Source organism: Protomyctophum bolini, assembly GCF_963924005.1.
Source record: "Protomyctophum bolini genome assembly, chromosome: 6".
Taxonomy (NCBI): Eukaryota; Metazoa; Chordata; class Actinopteri; order Myctophiformes; family Myctophidae; genus Protomyctophum; species Protomyctophum bolini.
The window spans coordinates 33,234,518-33,255,517 of NC_137867.1; the positions used below are offsets into that span (position 1 = coordinate 33,234,518).

Here is a 21,000-nt window from a genome sequence, read left to right on the forward strand (position 1 = left end):
AAAGTGGGAGCGATTGGTGCAGGCGGTGAGGAGATACAGCGGTGTTTCTGACACACAGACAGACACACATTCAGACAGACATTGACTTAATTATAGTATGATGATGATATTATATATAATACTTCGGAAATTCAAAAATAGCATATCTACAACCTCACAGAGATTATAGATTTGGCATTTTTGAAAATGTTTTCAATAATACAAATACAATGCAATGAAACACGTTTGTACATTTACTCAAATACAATTTTGAATACAGGACTTTTACTTAATAACCAGGCATTTCTACATTGTGGTAGTGATATTTTTATGCAAGTAAAAAGTTGACTATTACACTCTGTAGTGACCTGTATGGAAGCCCCCAGAACCACGGTAGAACAGTCAAGCTGCCATCGCCTGGTGGTCAAATCTGGAATTGCAATACTTCTGCATTAAAAATGCCCCTGCGCTGCGCATGCTTCTACCGTTAGAAAGCCTAGTGCGTCTGCTCAGTCTTCTGCATTTGGGCACCAAATTTTGGTGCTCAAATCAAGAAAAATGCGGAAATATATCTTCTGGGTGTTTCAAATTCTAGTGAGCAACTTTCACCCTCTAGATATATTATATTATAATTCAGAACTCACCTTGCACAGTCAGAGAGATGTGTTTGTGTGCCACCCCAGCTGGGTTGCGGGCAGAGCATGTGTACCTGCCAGCATGACTTGGAACTGCAGCGGTTATTTCCAGCACTCCTGCGTATAAAATATGAATGTAATCCAATTGCTAAGTTATTGAGTTTTCTACAGCTATGTTCTGGACTGTGGCTTGATTATCACATTTTATAAACACTACTGTATGGTATTCCATGAGGTAGGGGTACAGAAGTCAAAAGCAGAACTACCAAGTTAATTAAAAACTCTAGGCAACCGGGAAAGCATCTGTATCATTTTAATTTCTTTGGCTATTCAAAATTAGCAGATATACAAGCTCATAGCTATGAGCTTGTAGATCTGCTACTTTTGAATTTGTGATTTGATTTGTGCAGATCTGTGCTCACAAAGTGGGAGACAATTATTTGACCGTGAGCGTTACACTCCAGAGGGCCATGTGCCAGTAATGAAGGTATGCCAAATGGAAAATGTCCAATGATATCTTTCCATAGAAACAGATGCCTGAATACAAGTCACGTCTCTGTCTATGCTACAGAGGAGTGCGTACTACTGCAGAATCAGCATACCAGTCAGAAACATAGCGACGGTCTTACCGGTGGGCAGGACGCGGTAAGTCCCTCCCCTGGAGCCAAGCTTGGCTCCCCCCTTGGCCCAGGTGACAGTGGGCTGAGGACGACCCTGTACGTGGCATGGCAGCACCACAGGAGACATCTTCACAGCAGTGACTGCTGTGACATCATCTTCAATGGATGGAGGCACTACACAGGGAGAAAAAAAAAAGACCACAAAATGTTCCTTTGAATATGAACCACTTTCTTTTTTCTTTTTTCAAAAATAACAGATTTGACTGGCTATTGTGGGCACATTTCTTCAAAGATAGGCAGATCTACATTGCGCACAATGCGCTGTGAGCTTGTAGATTGGCTGCTTTGAGGTTCATTCATTTTATTTGCTTAAGTGATTTTCCACAACCTCATCACTGTACACAACTGAGCAAAAATAAACCTTCACCTTGCAGTATGACCTCAATGACTCTGCGCTCCTCTCCAACTTCATTGACAGCTGTGCACTCAAAATAACCCTCGTCGTCATTGGACGGGCTGGAGAGGACCAGAGACCCAGAGGCAAGCAGCCTAGACGGAAGAGAACAGGGACAAATAACTCAATTTCAACGTCTTTATGACTTATGTCTGATATGCGATGTACACTACATGCATTTCTCCATCGTCACCTGTATGCCCCAGGCTGCTGGTTCATGTCTAATGGTGTGCCATTTCTTTTCCAGGACACTTGAGGCGGTGGTATACCGGTGGCGTCGCAGCTCAGCACAGCTCTAAGCCCTGTGGTCACTGTCACATTGAATGGGCCTGGGCTGATCGAAGGGCCCACTAAACAGAGACAACACAGATTCAACAGGACAGTCAAGTATTATATTGGATCAGTGAAATCTTATTCAGAGTGGTTTTTGTTTCTCTGCTGCCAGAGAAATCCAATTAACACAATTATGTTGTCAAATTTCCTCTGATGTTCTAGTAAAAAAATAAAATTACTTTAGCGCCATGAAAATAAGGAGCGCTGTTGAACCAAACCTGAACTGACCGCAAAGCCAAACAACCACAGCAACATTCAGAGGAAACGCTTATGTTACAAAGCAATTCTTGAAGTGTAATTCTGAGTGCTGTATTTACCAAACACCCGCAGGTCCATTCCCCTGTGATCGGAACCGGCCTGATTAGAAACGGTGCAGTAGTAACGGCCAGCATCACTCAGCTGCACCCCGTGTACACGCAGGGAGCCCGACGATAGCGTGCTGTACCTGAAATACATACATACATATAATAACAATACAAATAATAGAAATGACAGATCTTTGTGAAATAGAGTGAATACAGTATAGTAAGTACAAACTGCAACCAATAGAAGGATTTGTAAGACTTGAGACAGATTGTTGAACTTTTTCTGTCTCCTCACTGTACTGTATGCCGGCTACTGGCAGCTGCCATTATGAACAACACAAAGTGCCCTGGAGCGGGATGAAACGGCAGGATGCTTGAACTTACTTGTTGTTATCGTGAGCTACAGGGAAGCCATCTTTTCTCCACATGACTGCGGGAGAAGGTTGATCTTCAACTTCACACGGTAAAACTGCATCGTGACCGAGGTGCACCGTCACCACGGAGCTGCTTTCCTTTATGACTGGAGGCACTGCAGGAAAACAAAGTGACATTAACATCACCAGCATGACATGACTGTGTGTGTGTGTGTGTGTGTGTGTGTGTGTGTGTGTGTGTGTGTGTGTGTGTGTGTGTGTGTGTGTGTGTGTGTGTGTGTGTGTGTGTGTGCGTGCGTGCGTGCGTGTGTGTGTGTGTGTGCGTATACATGAATGTACTGTATTCACGCATACATGTGTACGTACTACATACAGTATGTACTTTATGTATGGTTAACTTACAGAGGATCTCCACAGTGAAAAAGAGACTGGTGCTTCCGGCCATGTTGGTGACCACACAGCTGTAATGACCACTGTCCTCAGTCCTGACATCTTGAATCTCCAGGTATTGACCCCCTGCCAGCCGCTGGACACGACCTCCCAGCTGGCAGAACGAGAGCAGAGGAGTGGGAAAAAAAGATAGAGAAAAGGAAGAGAGAGGGTGGCGAGTGGTGAGTCAGACGTGATGACAGACAGACCATGCTGTGTATAATTGCTGGCATCCTTGGCTTTCTCCATGTCCTCTGAGCCTATACCTGCAGTTTCACCTCATCCTTGTACCATGCTATTTCAGGAGGAGGGTCGCTGTCTGCCAAGCACTCCAGAGTCAAATGTCCCTTGGCTGGCACAGTCACTGTTCTCACATCACTAGAGCCAACAAGAGTTGGTGGAGCTGGAACAAAAACAAACCCTTGATCATTACTGGCACGACTTTAGTCGTCCCCCCAAATTGATTTACATTTAATCCATGATAATCTCATCAAGACTGATTTACCGGTAAGTAACGAAGGCTCGGCAAAATCATTTTTTCTGAGATGACTGAACGATTTTGGAATCTCCCAAGCTGTTCTGTGAGATTTAAATGTTTTTTCATACTTTTTCCCTTATATTCAGGAAACATCAGGAAATCTGATTCAGGATGAATGAATACGAGCACATTACTGCTATACCCAGTTGCAGCAGGTGATACTGCTCCATCCATGCACATTACAAGTAGGTTTAGCTCTAGCTTAGGTCTTTCAATGATCAGAGCACAGAATGTCAGTCAGTGTTAAACAGATGCCATGCATGGAAGGGGTTTAACGTATATTTTATTGTTCTTGTTGAATGTATCAGAGCCATCCCAATGTCTACATTATGCCTGCAAGTACAGATGACAATAAAGCAAGAGTGCTACTATATTTACTATTAACCATTATAGTAACATTTTACCCATGACAAATCACTGGATAGATTGCAAATGGTCAACATTACGACCAAACGATAGTAAGAACTTTGAAGTGAGAGTGATTTAGTGATTGAGTAAAGCATTGAGTAAAGCAGGGCACAACTTAAGGTTTGTGCCCTTAGGATTATGCTGATCTAAGCCTGTGCTAAAAAGAATACTCAGGATTTTGCTGCCCAGGGGGATGGTAATGCTGTGTGATTTACGGCAATGACAGGGGTGGAGCGGCAGTCACGAAGTGTCTTTTTTATTACTTATGTATGATAAGTTGAAAGATAATGTGTCACCTTGGACGCGGACCCAGTGGTTTCTTCCATCTTCTCCTGCTGGGCTGCTGGCCAGGCAGGTGTACAGACCTGCATCTTCCACCTTTAAAAATACACCATTCAAGTTTCTGATAAGCCCTATTTTATACTTTTTCATACAAAAGTGCAGCATGGCAAAATTTGACATCCTTACATGCTTGCCATGTAATGCCTAAGAGAGGGTGTACTATGTAGTCACAAACAATCTGAAAGTGTTTAAGAAAAATATAATCTATTACTTCATGTTTCAATTGACATACAGTAATACATTGTAGATCGGCTATTTCCCCTCCCAAAAGGTTTAAAGTGGTTAAAAAAGGAGGTTAGCAATTACGTTTTCTGTACACAGTACACAGTGACATTCTGAAGTTTTTCAGGGTTGCCATTTACCTGCACTTTGCTAATCCTGATAAAGCGTCCATCCTCCTGTACTATTTCAGTTCCCTCCAAGGGCCGGCTGTCCTTGAGCCAGCTCAGCGTGGGAGGGGGGACCCCGACAGCATAACACTCCAATTCCAGTGGGGTGTTGACTGCTATGGTCAGCTCCTCTGGGAAACCAGAGCTGGATATCTTTGGGGGTTCTAGAAATAAAATAAACAGTTAAGAGAAAAAAGAAGCTAGTCAGTATTTAGTTTAGTTTTAGCTTTCAAAATGTGTCAAATGTTTATAGCTTCTAGTGGGTAAGTAAACCATTTACAGTTCTATTTCCAACTGGTTAATTCATGTGGTTTTATCAGCAACCACAGGACAAACCATTTTCAAAACATACTCGTTCACCGCAGAAAAACGTTCAACGGTACCAGATACTCCACTTAAAAAAACATGCCTAAGGGTGCGGTCTCACCCAACTATAATTCTGCCTATGCGGCAGATTCTAAATGTTGACTTTCACGGATTTCCACCCATTGAAAAGCATTGGCAGAATCCGCTGCTATAGGCAAAATTAAAGTTTGGTGTGATCTCACCCTTAAGACCATTTGGTCTGTCTCATTATGTTTGTTTACAGTATTTATTAAACACATATTGGTGTCTTTCTTTTTTTTTGTTTCAGAAAAAAGAGGGGGTCAAATACATATTCCTTTTTGAGTGCTTGACATGAAACGGCTTGAGAAGCACGGACCTAGCACAGTGAGGTTGAAGCTCTTGGTGCTGCTGCCAGCCTGGTTGCTGGCCACACAACTGTAGAGCCCTGCGTCCGAGGACGTCACGTCGGGCAGCTGTAGACGCGTCTCCTGGCCGTCCAGCAGCAGGTTGCGGTGCAGGGACAGCGGCTGGCCGTCCTTCAGCCATGCCAGAGAGGGAGGGGGCACGCCGCGAGCCTCACAGGTCAACGTCACCAAGGAGCCCTGGACCACCGTCACTGGCTCCACTGGCTCAACGTGGTCCACAGCTGGAGGTACTGTGGCGCAAACACATCAGTAGCTCCGGTGTGAATGTGAAACTTAACAACTTAAGCCCTATATTTAACAAATTATTTTATATTATATAAATGCCTACAATACTAATAAAAGGTTAATGTGGTTAACTGGGAACACTGGCATACCTTGGACTTGAAGATCATAGATGAGCTCTGCAAGACCGGCCCGGCTGCGAGCCACACAAGTGTACACTCCAGAGTCAGACAACTGTACAGGAGAAATCCTAGACATACAGAAAGGGAACACATCCATCAAAAGAACAACTGGAAACATTCTGCCGTTCATGAATTATATGGTTCTGTTTGTTTGGTTTGGTTTGCGTTTTCCCCATTTTCACCCCAATTTAATTCCCAATGTGTACTGTGGTTCCTGTTACTGCCAAACCTCCCACTGTTTGCTGGGGTAGGCTGTAGATGTAGAACATGTCTGTCTCTCTCTCTCTCTCTCTCCTCTGATACACATGGATACACTAGACATTTTTACACAGATTTTCACTAGGAGAATGTAATGTGTGCAGAGGTTCAATCTCTCTCCCCAAGATCCCCTCATCGATTATCAGATTCCCTAATGATCCAGCAGGGGTCGCTAGTGCAGCAACAAGGACAGTCTGTCTCCTGAACACTGCCATTGTGTTTGTCAAAGCTGGGTGGCGAAGCTGCAGGCATTGTTGGCGAGAATTGTGGTGGGGGGTGTTTTTATTCTTTGAATTTTCTCCCCCAATTTAGACATTAACAATTACCCCCATTTGCATTGTCCCCGTCACTGCCAAACGCTACATGCTGCTACTGTTGAGGGTATAGACAACCACAAGTCTCCTCCGATACAAATGGAGTCATCAGCCCCTTCTTTTCACCCGACACTGAGGAGTTTCACTGGGAGGTCATAACAAGCTATCCCTCCCAGTTCTCCTCCCTGCTGAACAGGTGCCCCAACCAAGGGGCCAGCTAGGCACTCCAATGTTGAAGCGCTGGTCCCTAGTGGTAAGAGGAAGGACTGCAGGCGGACCCGTGGATTCTTGACGAGGAAACCCCGTGCAACCGAGCGCTCAATGTTAAAGCCCAGCTGCACTTCTGCACTTCTTCACTTCCGGACACCAAATTTTGGCGTCCAAATGCTGATATCAGCGAAAAAATGCGGAAATAGACGGTACTTCCGGCAGCCTTTCCGGGTGCTTCAAAACGCCACTGAGCAACTTCCACTGACATGAATAGCGGAGGGGGCGGAGCTTCGCGCCAGTTTAGTCTCTATCCTTTTAATACTCTATGGCCCCAACCAACCTGTAGGGGGTTGCTATTACAGCGACATAGATCACCCTCCCTGCCAGATTCCCACCTCTGAACATTTGCTAATGTGTTTGTCCAAGCCAAGCAGGAGGCACCGCAGCAAGAGTAATCTAGCCCCAGTCTCCATAGTGGTGGGCAGGAACTTTCCCCCTGCGCCACCCGGACACCCCTAGGTGGGGGAGTGTATTATCTCTATGCCACCGAGGCCCCATGAGCAAGGAATGTTATATTTAATGTACTGACCGAAGCACAGAGTCAGCAGAGAGGAGGCGTGTGCGGGGAGAGAGGAGCAGAGGCCGTCCATTCTTCAACCAGCTGATCTGAGGTGGAGGGTTGCCTGCTGCGTGACATTCCAGGGTCACCACACCGTCCTGGGTGGTTTGTACCTCTCTTGGCACAGTGGTCTCGCCAGAGATAGATGGGGGCACTGTGATGTGAATGTCATATTGATTAACGTAGTACAGAAAGTTTGAGACTACTCAAATACCATTAACCCATTCTGACCTGAGATCAGATTCATACGAGGTTTCTACTGGACACACACTGGTCTGATTAACCCATTCTGACCTGAGATCAGATTCTAAAAATGTCAGTCGCTCTTCGATTTTTCAAAAATAGCAGACCTACAAGCTCGTAGCGCGCCACTCGGTGGCGCGCTATGAGCTTGTAGATCTGCTATTTTTCAATAGCTAAATCATAACATGATGCCAACACCAAAATGGGTTCCCGGTCAGAATGGGTTAACCTAAGCCATGTGTCTGTACACTTGAACCCAAAAGCACATAGTTTTGCATTTAATCATTTTATATTTTTAGCACATGTGGTCTCCGTGTTAATTGAGCCCCCAAACCCTGGCAGAGGTAGCGGAGTCATGCATTATTTATTGAACTATACAGGACAGCAAATGCATCAATACACTCGTTGCTTTCCAGAAAAACTGACCCAGGACAAAGAGGGTGTAGATTTTGCTCTCCTGGCCAGCGGGACTCATAGCCAGACAAGTGTATGTCCCAGAGTCCTCAGGGCTCAGCATCAGTAAGGTTAAGGTGGTGCCATCTGGTGTTATACTGTTGAAAAAACGAATGCATTACTACTGTAATTATTTATGCAATAACGCTGCATCTGTGTGTGTGTGTGTGTGTGTGTGTGTGTGTGTGGGGGGAGGATCTACAGAAGATCTACAAGCTCACAACGTGTCACATCACAACATGTGAACAAAATATAGGTCTTAAGTAGGTAAGAAAATATCCCCCCTGTTGTTTTTTTACAAATCGAACCCTGACAACAATATGCCTTCACTACTAGTCAGTCAGAAAGTAAATCAGAGGCCATGAATGATGAAGGCTTACTCTATATGCCGAGTTTCTGATCCCTCCAGAGTCAGTCCGTTCTTTAACCAGCTCAGCTGAGGTGTGGGGGACCCAGAAGCTTTGCACTCCAGAGTCAGCGACTCTCCCGTTGGAGCACTCAGTTCTGTCGAGTGGCCGGAATCCATGATGGCTGGAGATACTGAGAGGATGTGGAGCAAAGCGTTAAAATATCACATCCAATTTGTTTCAAAGGAACTATATAACTTTATAAGTAAGAACATTTTGGTGTGAATATGCCATATTGCAAGCTTTACCCTGCACAGTGAGTGTATAGTCCTTCTGTGTCATCCCCTGGCCGTTCTTGGCTACACAGCTGTATGTTCCTGCGTGGGACAGCGATAAAGGCCCCAGCTCTAGCCTGTTGCCCCGAACAGACCATTGCCAATGTAGACTGCTTTCTGGAGTGCAAAATCATGAAATTATGCCAGGTGTCATACATTCCTATGCTCTATCATATTTACTGATTTTCGGTAACACTAATTTCCCTGTTGAGAGGACATTTTTAGATGTCAGAATATGCAGTTTCCCCACAACCATTCACTTCCACTCCTCTTACCAATGGGAGTTCCATCCTTGAGCCACGTGATGCTGGGAACAGGGACCCCTGAGGCCTCACACAGCAGGGTGACTCGGGAGCCCATTGTCTGGATCAGCGACTCATGGAGAGGTCCATCCAGGACAGGAGGAACTATGGTGACAGGGATATTATGAGTAAAACTGAAACCGAAACAGGTCTCCCCTGTGTTCCTCCCATTACAGCTGCAGTGAGTTACTGATTAATTGCAGTGGTGCTCACTCTCTCATCAGCTCCTGGTGGATAAAAGACCTAGGAAACTCTGAGACTATCAGAGAATCTGCTCCGATTTCTGTTCCTCTGGTCTAGGTCTATTATCAGTTAATATACAAATGGTCAGAGAAGATTCTCGTTAACTGATTTTCATCATTTTCATCTTTTAAAATGAATTCAAATTACTGGTAAAGTTTAATTAATCTCATGTAGAAACTTGAGTATTCACTGACTTATTATAATAAAAAAGCAAGTATTTTGCATACAAAGGCAACAGGTGGGTAGGAGAAGATTTAAAGTTAAAGCTCCCATACACAGACCAAACATATTGAAAGAAAAAAGAGCTCCCATACACTAGTCCTCAAATGCAAGAAGAATATGTAATGGGTATATACAGTATGTATGTCAAAACACAACAGATGATGCATGTCTCACCATGAACTGTTAACCTGAAGGTCCGGTCCACCTGTCCTGCCACATTGGATACCTTGCAGGTATAGGTGCCACCATCTGCCAACTATGGACCAGAAAAACAGGACAGAGTAATTAACCACGTAAAACATAATACTTTGTTGACCGGGTTCCCCAAGCTTCTATACTTGGTCTGCACCTTTTTCCCTAGTCTACCCCAAATATATTAGCCACATCACATTGCATCGCATGGTGAAGTATTATGAGCTTGTAGATTAATTGAATTGCAGTAGGCCCCATCTTTTGCACAAATTACCTGAATCACAAAAGATTAACTGAATTATGATAGATGAATTGCACTATATTTTGAAGGTTTGTCCCCGTCTGTATTTCTCTATATGTCTTTTTTAATGCTGACCCTGGGGGCTGAGCTCATGCACTTGTGCAAATGGCAAATAAAGTCTATTCTATTCTAGATCTGCTATTTTCACTGAATGTTAGCCGATGATGCTAGGGTTCAAGTGGTTAATCAGGAAATAAATACTAATACGTTATTGTTGTTATTATATGAGACGGAACTCTGACCTGCACTCCAATGATCTCAAGAAGGTGATCATCAATCCTCAGGCCATTCCCTGGTACCAGCTGCTGCCCATTCCTGTACCATGTGACCTCAGGTTTTGGGAGACCCCTGGCCTCGCAGCGCAGGGTGACAGAGGAGCCCACCTGAGGAGTCTCCAGCTCTGACTCAGTGTCCAGACGAGGCTTCAGAGTGGGCAAAACTATCGGAACATGATGACAGGACAGTGAGATGATCTCACCATGACTCATTTCATAGAAGCATTACTCAATCCTTAACTAACGGCTGTCACATCTGGTTTTGCGGTGAACAGTCATAGGGCCATTGTCCTGCCGCCTCCAGGGCTGTTCTGTGGGTCATATTATATAGCTCAGCAGTGTTTTGTGATTAGATCATCTGTGAGTGTTGCTGAACTGCGCAGATGCTACTAGCATGTCTCTTACCATAAACACTCAGCAGGATGCTCTTCTGATCCTGGCCAGCTGAATTGGTGGCCGTGCAGACGTACTGTCCTGCATCCTCTACTCTAGCCCGGGGCAACTGCAGCATCTGACCACCTGCACAATACAACAACAGCCAGGCATATAGTAAAAGATTTAATATTTGTGCGATAATCTAATGAAACTTAAAATTGCATTCTGCGGATGACTCAAAATAGAACAGAGTAAAGACAGATGCCGTCTTTAAGGAACAGGAAACAGACCGAGCCGAATGTCGACCGACAACAGTGGAGGATCACAGCAATAAGGGTCGGCAGTGATTCAAGTGTTTAAAAAACGAATTCAAATTCTCAGTGTTCTCACTGTATGGAGGAGTCTCAGTCACCTCCTCTCAGTGTTCTCACTGTATGGAGGAGTCTCAGTCACCTCCTTCCAGTGTTCTCACTGTATGGAGGAGTCTCAGTCACCTCCTCTCAGTGTTCTCACTGTATGGAGGAGTCTCAGTCACCTCCTCTCAGTGTTCTCACTGTATGGAGGAGTCTCAGTCACCTCCTCTCAGTGTTCTCACTGTATGGAGGCGTCTCAGTCACCTCCTCTCAGTGTTCTCACTGTATGGAGGAGTCTCAGTCACCTCCTCTCAGTGTTCTCACTGTATGGAGGAGTCTCAGTCACCTCCTTCCAGTGTTCACTGTATGGAGGAGTCTCAGTCACCTCCTCTCAGTGTTCTCACTGTATGGAGGAGTCTCAGTCACCTCCTCTCAGTGTTCTCACTGTATGGAGGAGTCTCAGTCACCTCCTCTCAGTGTTCTCACTGTATGGAGGAGTCTCAGTCACCTCCTTCCAGTGTTCTCACTGTATGGAGGAGTCTCAGTCACCTCCTCTGTGTTCTCACTGTATGGAGGAGTCTCAGTCACCTCCTTCCAGTGTTCTCACTGTATGGAGGAGTCTCAGTCACCTCCTTCCAGTGTTCTCACTGTATGGAGGAGTTTCCGTCACCTCCTCATTTGCACAACAAATGGCTTCTCCTACTCAGTAGGCTGATTGGCTCAGACTACAGGCAAAGGCCAAGTGCCGATTCATATTTTAATCAGGCTCTACGAGGCACCAAGCACACTATCCCCAATGTTTTCAGCCAGCCGTCGGCTTGGTGTATTTCAATATTTAGTCGCACGGATATTAGGGATTGACGTGACTAGTAGTACACTGTGTTAATGTATGGACGGTGCTTAATGTTGCTGACCTGGCAGGATATGAATGCCTGTGCTAAATTGTAGGATCTGTCCGTCTCTGGTCCAGGTGATCTCTGGAGGAGGGTAGGCCTGAAGAACTTCACACAACAGGGACACCATGTGGCCTTCAATCACGCTCACCCCCTCCTCCTTCTGTCCGCTTATCCTTGGAGGAACTGGGGAAGAAGAAAAGTGCATTTACATTTTTCTTTCTCCCATTCTACAGAGAATGACTGTGTCTGTTCTCTCACAGACCCTCTGTTTGTATGATAACAGAAATTATATTATGTAAATAAGTTATTTTAAATATAATATATTGTCCACAGTATGAACAGAGGGAGCTGAATGGGAGTGAATTGGATAAAGAGAAAGAGATATTCTTCACATCTTTTCTTCACATGACAACATCTGTTTCAATATTTGTCAGATAAAGAATAACGGGACAAATTGATGAATTGCTTCACTCACCTTGAACGGTCAGACTGAAGTGTTTCTCAACTGTTCCGACTTTGTTCTCGGCAACACACGCGTACTCTGCCATGTCGAACACCTGGACACTAAGCAGCTGAAAGGGAAGAGGAAGGATGATGGGAAAGTTAAACAGTAATGTTCCGCTAGGGCTGTTGAAAGGACAACAGTAGAAAACATGGTTGAATTTGGCAGCTCTTATAGATGTCAATGTGTGTAACTACGGTATATGTTACGGCCAGACGTATTTCACTAATTCCACTACTGCATGTATTTTATATTACTCTCGTTTCCTGTTTGGTGGAGAGTTGTTGCCACAGATTTGCCACAGCTGCTTGCGGCAAATCGACTTATGTCACACTGTTCAAGGTTCAAGGTTGTACTTTATTGTTACATCTTGTGTACACGTACATAAGAGTAAAATTTATTTTGGTTTAGCTTCCTTCAGACAATACAGCAGCATAGACAATAACAGTAGAATAGCATTTACAAAATAAAAAATATTTTTTTTAAAGAAAGGGACAGTGCGTAAAAGAGCAAGGAGAGAAAGAAAAAGAAGATTCAAGAGTATAATCAAATCAAATGCGCATCAAATGTGCATATAGTCTTGTCATATTGTATATAGCATTGTCAAATCAAATGTACATGTGCAAATTGTTCTTGGTATAGTGTCCAGTAGCCAGTGTTGGGAAAGTTCACTTTCTACATGAACTACCGGTACTTCAGTTCATAGTTCATCATTCAAAAATCTGAACAAAAAAAGTCCACGATTCCAAAAATGAACTACTGTAGTTTAGTTCTTTTTAGTTCTTTGTTTATTTATTTTGCCAATACGTTGCTGCGAGCTATGGTCACAATTATTGCCAATTTGCCACAGCCCATAGCCATATAGAACCACAGACTTTATTTGGGAATAAAGTCCAAACCTTTAAAAACAAATCACTTTTGGATTAATAAGTGACAACTTTTACAATATATCCATTACCATTATCCAAATTAATTCCTTATTTATTTATTTTACATTTTGGAAAGCCAATTTAACACTGAGGTGCCCACAATGTTTATGTGCCATGTGCCCACTCTTCCTGCACCCTTTTGCAATGTGAAATGCCAACGAATGCGTAATCCTGTTCTAGCTCTAATGCTTTAATTGTAAAGGCAAAAGTTTCTGAACGTAGCATTGACTCTCACTCACAGCCTGCATATTTCAACGTGCTGAAAATAGCTGATCCACAAGCTCACAACGTGTGGCGGACGCAATGCGTATTTACAGCATGTCGTACAACGAAGAATAAATCAGGCTTCACTGTGGGAGGGAGATGTGTTTTGTTGGCCGAGGCGATTTATGTACAGACAGCACTCCTCCATGTAAAAATAAGCTATTGGAATCTATCTTTCGGTGGCACCGCGGCACATTATGTTTAATCAAGCAACAAGTTTACCTCAGTGCGTTGTGGGTCGGGACATGTTCTGTATCTGACTGTCTGCATGCATAAGCGGCAGCACGAGCATCATCAACCAGTTGTGAGCTGTGCGCTCCAGAGAAGTGCAAGGCAGAGATTGATTACGTTAATTTGTGTCCAGTACATATTAAGGCCTGTTTACGTTGTGTTTTAGCTGGGGTTTCGCCTGAAAGGCTCTATGGAAATCTGACACTATTGAACGAAGTGAACTGTGAAAGAGCGACGTTCACACACGGCAGAAATGAACGAGTTCTCAATAACGTTTATCAAGCTGAAATACAGTACGTTCAGTTCACGTTCACCCAAAATATGAACGGGATCGTGCACGATTGTTCATTGAACACGTTCCAAAATTTCAGGGACAACAATGCCAGCAGCATTTTTCTTGATTTATTTTTGCCAGGTGCTTGAAAAGCGCCTGGACTACACCACTACTGACGACCGTAAAGACGACTTTAGTGACAACCTAGTCATGATTGGCTGCCTTCTAGCGACCTTACTAGCGACTGTCACCTAGTCATGATTGGCTGCCTCCTAAGCTTTACCCATAAAACCCAGTCTGAACGGTTTAAATACCCATACCCCGAACGCCACAACGCAGAGCGAGTGGCAAACTGGAGCGAGAACATAACACAGTGAGTGAACCAACAAAAGAACGTGGGAAACAAACTAAAGCGGGCACTACAAGAGCTTATTGCACCTGCCAATTATTATGACTGAGTCATTCTTGTTTCCCAGGCTGCTACCTAGCTTAGTGCAAACAGCTTGATCACTGGAGACTGCCAGCTGCTGTTCTCGCCACTGATTGGCTGGCTCTAATCAGCCCCATGACGCCTACGCAGTGGATTGGCTGGGGGCCACTAGTGGTGGATATTGCTTGCAATCTCACGATAGATATGTATCACGATACACAGGCCACGATACGATGTATATCGATATATCGTTATATATCGATTATACATTTATTCAAAAATGATAACCATGTTGCACAAATACAAAAAAACACTTTCAGGCCCACAGAGATCTTTAAATTAAAATAAATCCTAACAAGGGGTTAGTCTGACTGTAACCAACTCTGTTGAGAGAGACCTTTAATTTGAGTGGCTTTTAAATTACATTTTGTCTTGATTGTTTGTTGCTTGGTTGTGTTTATGTTAGGTTTATAGTTGGGTTATATTAGTTCAATTAGGCTTTGCATTGTTTGTATTCATTGTCTAAGATTGTTGTAATTATGAGTATTTCGTGTTAATAAATATATGTTAATTTCTTTAATTCAGGTGACGTTTTCCGTCTTTCCGCCTTTATATCCATAGACTAAAGGTTGTATCACTAAATGAGTGTGAAGCAGTGCATCATTGAATGAAGCAATATGTCCCAAGATGCCATGGTTCACAGCAATTGTGAAAGCCTTGCATGGCTTATTGCTTACATAAAACGGTTACTACATATACTTAGCAATGTTTCATAAAATAAAAACAGCATTAAAAAAATGCAACAATTTATAAATAGCATATTCTTCTGCCAAATAGATGTACTTCTTCAGTGACATTTAGCAGAATCGTTGCCAAGCAACAGACACAGCAACACACAGATGCAGTGGAAAGCATGCTTACAGCACCATTTATTCTGGGGGCGCACGCACATTCGCCAGATATACCCAATCTACAAGCTCACAACACGCCACAAGACAAAGACATTTTGTGGAAACGAGAGGAAAGGAAAGGATAGCAGACCAAGTACAGAGCCAAATAAGGTCTGTTTTACAGTACTTAGTTTAGACTCTACCCCTATCCAGTAAATCAAAATTCTCAGCACAATATGCCATTTGGAACAATTTATTTGGCGCAGTAATGCTGATGTAATGCGGTCACAGGTGTGTGTTTATATGAGTAATTTACAACTATCCATTTTATAAGTAAAACATAAATCACTGATTGCTCACTAAAAGTAGTAGTATTCTACACAGAGCATCTCTTCCCCAGGGAAGCCTACTTTAATGAACATTTTTCACAGCACATGACCCTTTTCCCGCCTTACATAACACTGACTCACCTGGAGTTGGGTTCCATCCCCACTGATATGATGCTGTGTGTCTATGTGCACCGGCTGCCCACCCCTCAGCCAGGAGATGGCCGGTGCCGGGTGACCGCTCACATCACAATGCAGAATGACCGTGCTGTTCACCACCGCTCCTATGTCCTCCCTAAACTCTTCTGATGAGCCCATGATGACTGGGGGGACTGTTTGGAGAAAGGAAATACAATCAATCAAACAATCAATCACATTTCACCATAGTGAATTTCTAATGATGGTCTAACTCTAATGGGTGGGGTCCCAGAGATCGAATTCATATCAAATGGGGGTGTATGGCCTAATGCAAACTGGGTGGGCGGGGGGTCCTTGAAATAAAAAGGTTGAAAATGACTGAGATAGACATGTACATGCTTACCCAGGACCTCCAGGTCAAAGTGCATGTGGTCCTCCCCGGCCTCATTGACAGCTTGACAGGTATATTTTCCACCATCATCTCTCTGCACCCGGGGAATCTGTAGTACCTGTCCACCTGAGAACACAAATCCACAAAAAAGGGGGGGAAAAAAGGTTGATGCATGGGAGCTGAGCCTGACCCCTTAGCTGTTCTAAAATTACTGTAAAGCACAGCCTCTTGGGACTTCTTGTTTTATTACAGAACAGCAACTTTGCCGGTCAAGTTGATATCATACGGTAAAGACCTGGAAGCAGCAGCACTCCATCAGCAGCGGTAAGTTGGCGTCCATCTCTGAACCAGCTGAGCTTGGGTGGGGGGATAGCGTTGCTCTCACAGGACAGGCTGATGGGATGACCCAGGACCACTTCCATCTTCTCCGTCATGCCTTCATCGTCGTCATCGTCCTCTTCATCTCTCAGGCCCCAGGCTGCTTCCCTGTTATTCACCCGCTGGAATATTGGAGGAACTGACAAGAAAAAGGTCAGATTAGGGTCACTGTACCTGCCAACTGTGATATTTATACATTCAATAAGAAAAGAGTCTGTTTCTATAAGTTAACTCAATGCTTGGTTTTGGTGTAATGATTATTTTAGTTATTTTATTTGAGATATTTTGACAGTTAAACAAATGGACACCAAGCCATATGCCAGCTGTTTGATGTAACACTTAAAACAAAACAAGAATGACTCTCAGTCATAACTGCCAGGTTGTAGCGCCCGTTTTCGTTCGTTTCCGACTGTGTTTTGTTATGGTTGTCCTCTAGCTCCAGTTAGCTCATAACATTAGCTTCTGTTGACACTCACTCTGCATTGCATGGTTCACAGTATGGGTTTTTATGCCGTTCAGATTATCATTGGCTGGACAATTATGACTAGGTCGCAAGTAAGGTAGCAAATCTTGACTAGGTCATCACTAAAGTTGCCACTATCGTCGTCTTTACGGTCGTCAGTAGTAGTGGGTACAAATGTAGTCCAAGTGCTTCAAGCACCTGGCAAAAATGATAGGTTCTACTAGTGAATGAGGAGGTAAAATTAGTGTATTATTGAGGGATTTTTCTTTTACTTAAATATTTTGTCATCCTGGCTCATCCATGTTTTAGTGTGTTCAAGTCGAGGCTGTATGATTATTGTGTGAGAAAGGCGAGCTGGTTTCTCACCCTGAATGGTAACATGAAAGTCTCTCTTGTCTTCTCCTGCAGTGTTGGTGACGACACAGGTGTACAGGCCTTCATGAGACAGCATGGCATTTTCTATGTGTAGAACATGTTCACTCACTTGAACACCAGCATGGATGATTCCATTCAGAAACTATTAAGAAAACAATAAAGCAATAACTTATAACACTCACTTACGTGTGCAAAATATTAACTATACACGTGAATGAAACTGCCACAAGCCAACCTGTCCATCTTTAAACCACTGAGTCTTGGGTTCAGGGAAGCCTTTGGCAAGGCAGGATATCGTTAAAGTCCCATTGATCCGTACTTTCTCCTCCCTGCCACCAAAGGTCAGGGATGTTGAGTCTCCTTCTATCTGTGGTGGAACTGATGAGAAAACATTTATTAATTACACACTGATGATCCCCAAATGAATATATCTACATGAGGTAAGACCAGACTCGTGCAGGGCTTATCTCTTACCCAGGACACTGAGTGAATAATGTCTGAGAGCAGTTCCAGCTGGGTTGGTGGCCCGGCATGTATAGAAGCCTGTGCTGTCTCCCTGTGCTGAGCCAAGTCGCAGAGCCTGCCCACCTCGGGTGTAGGTCAGCTGAGTACTGGACACGATGGGATGGTTGTCTTTCAGCCAGGTGATACTGGGAGCGGGAGAGCCCTCAACATCACAGGCTAGGACCGTGGGGAAACCCAGCACCACTGATACCTCAGTGGTCTCACTGGGGCCGCTGATGGTGGGGGGAGCTGTGGAGAGACAGAGGTACAAACTAGATGGATGACCCCAGACTCTTTGTACTTCATATACATTGAGGTGTAAACCTTTTTAAATTGATGTTTTTTTATGATTGTAAAGACAGAGAGGGTGAATTTCAAGGCAGCGGTTTAACCTTGCACGGTGAGCCTGAACTGGCGCATCTGAGTCCCTGCATTGTTCCTGGCCAGACACTGATAGAGTCCCTGGTCCCTCAGCCTCACAGACTTCACCTTCAACACCTGGCCATCTTCTAAAAACTCCACATGAGGGTCCCCATCACGGGACAGAACCCTGGAGAAAAAGACAGGGTGGTGGGTCGAGTCAGATTATTAGTTCCTGTACATTATACTGCAGGTGTATTGGTGGATGTCATGGAGAAAGCCATCATGCTTACTCTCCATCGCGGCTCCATTCCACCCTGGGAGCTGGTCTCCCACTGACCCGACATTGGAACTCCACTTCCTGTCCCAATACCACAGACAGCTCCTGTAACCTAGATGTTCCTGAGATCACTGGTGGGGCTGTAACATGGCAGACAGGCTGGTTAAAACCAGGTGACTACACATAAACATGCCATGTATTGTAGATGTCAGTGAATCACCACTAATTGAACAGTAGAAACACAGAGACATTGTTTATGGTATATGTACTCACCTTGCACTACTATATTATATTCTCTGCGAGCCTCTCCTGCTAAGTTCTGGGCCTTACAGGCAAATTGGCCTGCATGTTCTGATTGGACTCTGTAGATTCTCAGCAGTCTCTTGCCATTCTCCAGATATACTCCAGGACTTGTATCCACCTAGACACAGCAATTCAAGAACAGTATCATTGTATTTATTATGTTGGCCACTTGGTGGCATTGCACAGCTAGATTATGGAAACTTGCATCAGTGGTATATAGCTCATACCAGGGTGAGTTACTCCTATTCCTGTATTTTGCTGTTTTGGTTTATAATAATACATGTGTCCCCTTTAGTTGTTGTTGCGGTATTGGTCAAGTACATTTTCACATACCAGGTATTTGTCCTCCTAATCAAATCCATCACCAGTTGGCAACTATTGAACAGCACACATGGAGAAGGTGGGGTTCAGTGTCTTGCTCAAGGACACTAAACTAAGGCAGGAGGAGGCGGAGAACGAACAAGGAACTTTCGTGTTCCCAAATGACCCCTCTACCTCCTGACCTACTGCCACGTTATTAAGATTGACCTACAACCTTCCTTGTCTTGTTTATATTGGAATACTGAATACAAATTATATTGATGCTCACTAAAAAGGTGTTTGTGACTTTAAAAGAAAGGGAGTGGATAAAACTGTAAACAAGTATCTGTAATTGAAGTGCAATCTTCCCTGCTATAATTAGCTAAGGTGACCTGCTGCAAGTAATTGTGATGCAAAATCCTATCAGTGCCAATATTTAGTTCTCTTCAGAATGTAGTGCTGTCATTGCTGTACTTGCCTTGAAAAAGGTCTGCAGACTGAAATGTTGACTTGGAATACAGATACAATCACCATTTAAGCCTGTATACATTTTTCAGATTGTTTCTTGGTCAAATTGTAATAGTTCATGGCATAATACTGAATGCTAGTTGCACTGTATATCTAATTAGTTGTGAAAAAATAATATCCTTCTACTGCAACGTATAGAATGTAGAGAATATCTTGTGTTGCCAATAATTGATTCATAACTTTTCAGTATATTGTAAATTATGTATATTTTCCTTTTGGGCTGCAACATAGACATATTCTACCAGGTAAGATGCAATTATAACTATTTTGTATATCCTCAGGTGCAATTCTAAATGTTATGCTATATAAGCCTAGCTGATGCTCACTCAACACATTTACCTATTATTATTTACTACTGGATTACTTACTAGTAGTACATTACGTTTTATTACTTTATATATTTTTATTTTGACAAAATGTTTTTGAAACTTTGAATACTGAAAATAATCCTCTGATCTTTATGTGATTTTTAAGCCCAATATGTCTAGGTGGTAGCTTGTGGCTTTAGCTTTATATTATGAGAACTTACAGGGTGGCCATCTTTAGTCCAAGTGATTGATGGAGAAGGAATCCCAAAAGCATCACAGCCAAGGGTGAGAGGCTGCTTGAAGGTGACAGTCAAATTCCGGGGCTGGCCGTCATCTTGGATCTCAGGGGGAACTACAGAGACAAAGGAATAATATGGAAAATGTGTCAGTTGTCACATCAGAATTCACCATCACAAGGCAATTTGCCATGTGTAGACAGAAATAGCTAGAAACTTAAGGCTCACCATTCACTTTCAACCTGGTCTTCCTCTCAGTGGAGCCCGCCTCATTACTCGCAATGCATTTATAGTCTCCACTGTGGCTGGCAGATGCTGAGCCAATCACAAGGGAGCCATCCTGGGCCATTGAAAGCTCAGTCTGGTCACGGTGTATCTCCAGACCATTCTTGAACCAGCGCACCTTGGGAGGTGGTGAACCTGCAGATGCAGAAACAAGAGGGGGGATTGAAATGAGTCGTAAGGAAATCAGCTTTATCGATCACGCCTGACAGAAAGAAAAGTTACTTCCGTCTCTGTGCATCTCTGCAGAAGAATTTAATGGGCAAGCGGCCCAGAATGGAAAAAGCAGGCTGTACATTTATCTGCTGGACAGGAGGACAGTGGGGGAAACCATGCCAAAATGGTTACTGAGAGCCCCGTCACTTCACAAACTCTGATTTTCAAGGTCAGAGTCACACACGAAAAAAA

The 21,000-nt window shown here is 43.7% G+C and overlaps 1 protein-coding gene across 1 annotated transcript in view; it reads right to left on the reverse strand.

The window, feature by feature from the left end:
• hmcn2 (hemicentin 2) overlaps nt 1-21,000 on the reverse strand; it is a gene marked incomplete at its 5' end in the record, with an annotated part of 74,761 nt that overhangs the window by 24,512 nt on the left and 29,249 nt on the right. Inside the window, 33 exons of the mRNA XM_080765765.1 lie at nt 624-731; nt 1,244-1,408; nt 1,662-1,783; nt 1,882-2,038; nt 2,339-2,466; nt 2,711-2,855; nt 3,103-3,244; nt 3,396-3,532; nt 4,372-4,453; nt 4,780-4,970; nt 5,510-5,788; nt 5,933-6,030; nt 7,334-7,517; nt 8,033-8,157; nt 8,440-8,599; nt 8,715-8,858; nt 9,017-9,148; nt 9,683-9,764; nt 10,244-10,440; nt 10,682-10,795; nt 11,919-12,083; nt 12,376-12,472; nt 15,891-16,078; nt 16,288-16,401; nt 16,571-16,792; nt 17,483-17,633; nt 17,727-17,869; nt 17,966-18,244; nt 18,388-18,545; nt 18,649-18,775; nt 18,909-19,056; nt 20,296-20,426; nt 20,539-20,730. Of these exons, the coding sequence (XP_080621891.1) occupies nt 624-731; nt 1,244-1,408; nt 1,662-1,783; nt 1,882-2,038; nt 2,339-2,466; nt 2,711-2,855; nt 3,103-3,244; nt 3,396-3,532; nt 4,372-4,453; nt 4,780-4,970; nt 5,510-5,788; nt 5,933-6,030; nt 7,334-7,517; nt 8,033-8,157; nt 8,440-8,599; nt 8,715-8,858; nt 9,017-9,148; nt 9,683-9,764; nt 10,244-10,440; nt 10,682-10,795; nt 11,919-12,083; nt 12,376-12,472; nt 15,891-16,078; nt 16,288-16,401; nt 16,571-16,792; nt 17,483-17,633; nt 17,727-17,869; nt 17,966-18,244; nt 18,388-18,545; nt 18,649-18,775; nt 18,909-19,056; nt 20,296-20,426; nt 20,539-20,730 (5,007 nt within the window). The remainder of the gene's footprint in view (nt 1-623; nt 732-1,243; nt 1,409-1,661; nt 1,784-1,881; nt 2,039-2,338; nt 2,467-2,710; nt 2,856-3,102; nt 3,245-3,395; nt 3,533-4,371; nt 4,454-4,779; nt 4,971-5,509; nt 5,789-5,932; nt 6,031-7,333; nt 7,518-8,032; nt 8,158-8,439; nt 8,600-8,714; nt 8,859-9,016; nt 9,149-9,682; nt 9,765-10,243; nt 10,441-10,681; nt 10,796-11,918; nt 12,084-12,375; nt 12,473-15,890; nt 16,079-16,287; nt 16,402-16,570; nt 16,793-17,482; nt 17,634-17,726; nt 17,870-17,965; nt 18,245-18,387; nt 18,546-18,648; nt 18,776-18,908; nt 19,057-20,295; nt 20,427-20,538; nt 20,731-21,000) is intronic.